Here is a 6,382-nt window from a genome sequence, read left to right on the forward strand (position 1 = left end):
TGGGAAACGGTTCCAGCAGGGGACTGCTGCTGCGTTTTGCTCAGAATGCAAGTTGCTTGGACTTCCCTTGATGATAAAAGGAAGCAAATAGCTTTTTCTTCCTCTGTGGTATAGCTTCAGCTGCTTATTTTTGGTAGCTGTAGCCATCAGCCATTGTGACCTGGATGTAGCGTGTCAAAGACTCCTAAAGAAAGTGGGTTTTTTCTGTTGGTGTTGGATCAAATAGACTAAAAATTAGCAAAGGCGCTCTTTTAAAGGGTGTGTCGTGGGGTAAGTAGAAAGTAAAAACTTCTTGGCTACATTCCCTCATAGGAATGTCAGCAGTTTTTACTTTAAAATCCACATTCGACATGATCTTGAGTTCAAAGCCATGAGGTGATTGGGGTATAACATGTCATTTTTCATTCTTCCCTTCTCATTTCTCAGCTTAAGACAGGCTTCCCATAAATGTTTTTCTGCTCTGGCTCTGCAGCAGCTCCATCCATATCCCCACATTCTTTCTAATACTCATTTATTTTTTTTTTCTCTTGACTCTCCCTGTTCCTGCTATTACTGTAAGTAATTGAAAGAACAAAATGTTTTCGCTGCAATAGTTTACTAATTTGGGGGTTTTTTTCCTGTTACCCACATCTTTCTCTCCCACACTTAAAATTCATCAAGGGGAGAAAATTCTCAGGCAGGGACATCTGAGACTGTGTAGCTATTGACTGTACCAAACAGCCAGCAGCCTCGTATCACGGTGGTAATCAAACAGCCTGGCTCCTCTGGGCCTTTATATATTGTCAGATGCTGCTATAGGATCAGAATTTCTCTGGTCTGATGTAAGTAATCTGGGCCAGAGAGTCTCCATTGCTGATACGCTTGTACCTTCATTCCATTTCGGAGCAGCTGCTCTATTTTTCTTGGTTTTATGGAGCAAGCCAAGTGTCTCCACCTTTTTTTTTTCTTCTTCTTCTTTTTTTTCAACCTCCCTCCAAAATATTCCTGCTAATGAAGCTGAAGAGAAGAGCGTTGCTCTGAACCTGATAAGCGTTGTGATGGTAGATGCTGACTTTGAATCTTTGCAGCCAAAGCCCTAAATGGTTAACGCAGGTTGTAATGCCTGTGTCCCTCCAAGAAACCATCACGGTCCCGCGTGGCTGTGGACTTTGAGTTAAAGAGGTGAAAAATTCCCAAAGATTTGTTTTTCCAACTTGGGCAAACACCTCTAAATTCTTATAAATGTTCTTGTCAAAAATTTTCAAGCCACTGTCAAATTTTCTTTTTCCTGGAAAGAAAATTCTTAAGCTAGCTTTGAAATCTAAAATTTCCCCAGCGGTCTCTCTAACAGTTCCAACAAACTGCTTTGCAGACCGTGGAATTTATATTGTAACCCAGGACCCCGAAGCTGCCAGACACTGGCTTCTCCTTTGGAGTGTTTGACCAGAAATTGAACACAAGTTTCATTTTAATCACGCCCCAGTTCACTGTTGACCTGTACAGACAGGTCTGGGTGTTGCCACATACCAGTGTAAGGACCGTTGCTGAAGCTGCTGGTCTCGACTCCTCTCTGTGTAAGTTTCTTTGCAAGTTTTAAAGCACAAACAGAAACAGAGAGTCCCTTTGGATGCAAAAATTGGAGTCTTAAGTGCTGGAAGTACCCCTTAGTGTTTCATTTTTAATTCTCACCAGTCATAAGAGGCTACCCAAGATGAATGGGATATTAAAAGTAAATACTGTAGGTTTCCAAAGGAGGTAAAAGAAATGGAGCAACACCTAAAATGCCTTATGAATAAAGGCTGAAAGCAAGGGGGGGAGCACAAAACGCAGCCACCTCCTCAGACTGCTGAAGCCTGAGTTGCGTTCCCAGACAGTTAATAGCAGTGGAGGAGCTAAAGCGAATCTGTTTGCCATCATCTTGCGATTTTAATGTCCAGATATTTTTGCCCGGAAGGACAGTTTACACATGTTACCCAGTGCATTAAAGACAGCAGCGACTGTCACCTTTCGGTTCAGAAATGTGCTATCTCAGGGCAGCACCAAGCAGATCCTCGCTGCACCCACAAGAAGGGCACAGGCAGCTGGGGGTGTTTCATCTTGGATTGTATAAACAACGGGGGTTTGGGAGTCTGCAGGTCCCCTCCAAAGTCCAAACCAAATTTCTGCAAAAGGAGGGGTTTAGTGTGGTCGATTCTAAAATTCCAGCTCACCCGGCAGCGTTTTGGGATCCCCACGGGCGCGGAATGGAATGAAGCGGCGTTCTGGGAGGATGTTCTCGATGGCCAGAGGTTTGACGTGCAGTGAGAGACCACCAGTTCCTAGAGCAGGTCTTTGGCATAAAGGTTTTGAGTTATATTGATATTTGTCGGTTACTGTGACTTCTTTTTTTTTTTTTTTCCCCCCCTTCAATTGCATCATACCCTTAAAAAAATGGTGGTAAGTGTGAGATCTGCATGCTTTGGAGTTTGTTTAATCTCCGCTTCAGTCTATACAACGCACAAGTCATAACGTTAACACTTTTTCTTAAAAACTTCTTCATTCACATTCACAAACTAATTTGGATTTCAGTTTGCTGTTTTTTTAATCTTTTATTTAGTCTAATTTTGTACTTTTTTTTTTCTGTTGTTCTGTTGCCCCCTGATTTCACTCAGGTTTCAGTCTTTGTCTGTACTGTACTGGGGATGCTTTTCCAGCAGTTAAGTGGCTGACCAGGATAGGAACGCACAGAGAAGTGTTTTTTCTTATTTTATCACAGTTTAGGTTCTAGATGGGAAAGGGCCGAGTGGTGGTGATCCACCATATAATCTTAAATATTCTAATAGGCATTTTTGTTGGATCTTTGGTTAAATGTGAAGCTTTATAAGTGTGAAGCTTTTTTTTTTAAAAAAAAAAAACCACAAACTCCTTATCTGCAATAGGCATCTAAATATTGTAACGGAGAAGGAAAAACTGTTATTTTATAGCAAGAGGGAGCTTGTATCTTAACGGTGCAGTTTATTTCTGAAGTCCAGCAAAACAAACTCTCAAAGATGTCTATGATGCTTGTTAGAAAGCCGAGATAACCGAGTCCTAAAGCTGAAGTAGGAATCCTGACGTGGGGAAGAGGGGAGCAAAGGGCTCGCTGGCTATCCCGGGCTCTTCACACGCGGGGTGCGGAGCGCAGCCTGCTTTTAAGATCTTTTGTGAATCAAAAGATGCTCGTGGAGGGAAGTTGTAGATTTACTCTACCGTGCTTTGTGTTCCAGTACCCGATGTGTCTCTGTATATCTCTGCTGTATATACAACAGCACATTGATGTCTGGTTGTCCTGACTAGTCCTAGTTCTCTCTGTACCCTGTCCGATAGTGTGCTGTTGCTGGTAATGGACTCCTGTGGACACCGGTGTGTCGCTAGTCTGTTCCTTTTTGGCTGTAAGAGCTCTTGGTTTGTGGTTAGCTCTTTATTTTTTTGAAATATTTTCCTTTTTTTTTTGTTATTTTTTTATGTTCCGGTCACTGTCTGTGCTAGCGGTGGCTTTGCCTATCCGTTGCCTTGAAGGTCCAGGTGGAGTAATGTCCCCGCTGCCCGACATTACTCCCAGCGTGTGCTCATGCGGATGCCCACACCGTTGAGACTGTAATTTCCATAACTGCTTCATGTGCACTAAGCACCCTTGTGGAATCCTGCTGAGAGTTTCCTAAAGACTTCAGTGAAAAATCCCTCCACCACAAGGTGGGAACAGCAGCTCTTGTGTGCCAAAAACAGCAGGTCCTGAATTGGTTCACCCAAAATACTTCGACAGGAGCGTTAACTTTCTGGATTGATTTATTTTTTTGTACTGCTGTTTAAACACGCTTCTGTCTTCTGCACTGCAGCGTGGGAGCAAAATAAGGCGGTTTATCATTTAAAAAAAAAAATCAATTGGTAATGAAAGAGCTAAAGCAAAACATTGCTCATTGGCTGATGTTTTCCCAATTTTTAGAATAGTTTTGCCAAGAGACACAGGCAGAACAATGCTGTCAGTCTTCTGTAGCTGAAGTCTGTTGTGTCTGGAGGTACCGCAGCACCGGAACTTTCCCCGGTGTTCCTGAGCCCTGTGCTCTATCGGGCCACGCACCATGCCTGCCGCTCTCCAAGGACTGCGGCGTTGGGATGCTTGAATCGAGTATTGCACCTTCAACCTCCTCCTAACCTGGCCTGTTCCAATCAGACAGTGAGAAAAATGTGATTTGTCGAGGTTGTATCATCCACGGGGGAAGATGAGCATGTGGTGTCTGTACCCTGGCATGTACGTACCAGGAGTTACCAGCCAGCTAAAAAAAAAAACAATGCAAGAAAACAACCAGCAGGATTTTACAACTGAAACGTTGGTTTGTCTTCTCATCTATTTTTTATGAGATTGAACCACTGGAACTTGGGGACAAGATGAGGCTGACAATATTGCAACAGTCTGTCCGCTACAGTTGCAGTTCTTCATGACAAAGCATCCCAAGTGTTAACTAAAACCATCGAAGCAACATACCTGCCATTAAAACTTGAGTTCAGAACAATAACTCCATGAACCTTTGCACTCCCGAGTGGAATGGCCTCTAATGCTGTAGATAGATCGGTTTGCTGTTTGCAGGTCAGCCACTGGCACGCTGCAAAAACTGACTTTTTCTTTTTTTTTTTTCCTCTTTTCCCTTCCTTGTCTTTCCCTGGATCATGTCGGAATTCTTGCTGCAGATGATGAACCAGCTGGGCCAATGTAAGTGCATTTTAAGAAAAAAATATTTCTGAATGTACAGAGACATCGTTTTCTTATGTGTGTGATCGATTTTTGTGCATTTTTTTATTGATTTTCTTTCTCCAGGAAAACCAATTCTACAAACAATCACAAAGATAAAAACTTACGCCAGAGAAACACAAATTAAAAATGCTTATCATGTAAGTATGACTCGCACGCATCTCGGAAATGGTCAGGCTTAAAGTCCTCCTCTTTCCATAGTGGTTGGGGTGCAGAAACTCATTCCACGTATTATAAATTTCCCAGCTGCTCAAAGGATGGCACTAGCCCCATTTCAAAGAGCGCTGGGCGCTATCGAAAGATTTATTTCATAAAATACACAGGTAGTTGAATGAGCCAGTCAGCTGTTGAACTTTACATAGCCCCTGCTATTGCTAATAAAAAATAAACCCCAAACCCTTCCTCGTTCAGTCTTAAACCTGGAAGCCAACCTCGGTTGGGAAGCCTTTATCTTCATTTAAGAGCGAAGCGGGTGTTACGCGCTTTGATTTGCACGCTGTTATGGCACATGATGTTGAAAATGCTGCCGGGCATTGACTAGCACCTTTTCTCGTTTCTTTTTTTAGAGCTTTAAGTTTCTGAGAGACTGATGGCAATATGACCTGCTAAATTTAAGGGTTGGAACTCTTGGTTCTAGAACTCCAGTTCTGTCTGATTTCTTTTTTTTTTTTTTTTTCTCCTTTTCAAGTGAGCAACAATATGACTGTCTAAAGCATGCCTTATTTAGCCTCTCCTGTAAGGATGACCTAGCCAGATAAATTTTAATAATGCTTCAGTGTAGAAGGTGTAAACTATTTTGGGCTTGATGTGCTGTGAATGTTGCTTTTTTAATTTTTTTTTTCCTTAATATATTTAAATAAGTAGTAAGTCGGCTCCCGCATGCGCCATTTTTTACTTCCTGTAGCTGTTCAAATTGGCAAAGCTCTAAATCGCACCGCTGCCATCTAGTGATACTTTTTGTAAAGTACAGCAAAACTTAAAAATATTATATACAGTATATATTTATATTTTGGGGAGGGGGGGAACCAAAATACAGTAATTGTGTTTGATTTTTAAGCTGCTGATATTCATTCCTTACTGTATGTCTGAAAGATGAGAGAATTACACTGTTCTGGTACTTAAGAGAAGTAATATAAATTGAAATTATCTTAAGGGCTTAACCTATCTAGAGAGACGTGGGTGTCCTGTAATCAGACTTCAAAAGCTGGAATGGTTCAATGTGGTGGTGGAATGCAGTTGAAAACAAAAACAAAACTTCAGTTTATAAATATATATATATGATTGCTTTTTAAGTGATTTTTTTTTTGTTTACTCATGTAAATTCTCAAATCCTTTTGCACTGATGTGTTCAACATATTCTTGTACATTCAATTCAGGCAAACTTTTATAATTTTCTTTTTTTTTTTTTGTTTAAATGATGAAATGTTACAGCATGGTGATATTCTATGCAACTAGTTATACTCTTTAGTTTGACACTGTAATTTCTCATGATTTAAAGATTGTAGAAATAGACCTAACAGGGTTCTCATGATGTGCATAACTGTAGATGCATGAACTTGTGTTCTGTGTATTTGTTGAAGTGCAATGATGTATAAAAAGTGGATTCACCTGTTTTTAAAAATAAAACACTGACCAAAA

The 6,382-nt window shown here is 41.0% G+C and overlaps 1 protein-coding gene across 1 annotated transcript in view; it reads left to right on the forward strand.

Annotated features, from left to right (window-relative positions):
* Positions 1-6,377, forward strand: part of NPTN (neuroplastin) — a gene marked incomplete at its 5' end in the record, with an annotated part of 32,361 nt that extends 25,984 nt beyond the window's left edge. Inside the window, 3 exons of the mRNA XM_010083140.1 lie at positions 4,684-4,705; positions 4,811-4,884; positions 5,311-6,377. Coding sequence (XP_010081442.1) covers positions 4,684-4,705; positions 4,811-4,871 — 83 coding nt within the window. The remainder of the gene's footprint in view (positions 1-4,683; positions 4,706-4,810; positions 4,885-5,310) is intronic.
* Between the last annotated feature and the right edge of the window lie 5 nt (positions 6,378-6,382).

This window comes from Pterocles gutturalis, unplaced genomic scaffold, assembly GCF_000699245.1.
Source record: "Pterocles gutturalis isolate BGI_N339 unplaced genomic scaffold, ASM69924v1 scaffold20920, whole genome shotgun sequence".
NCBI lineage: Eukaryota > Metazoa > Chordata > Aves > Pterocliformes > Pteroclidae > Pterocles > Pterocles gutturalis.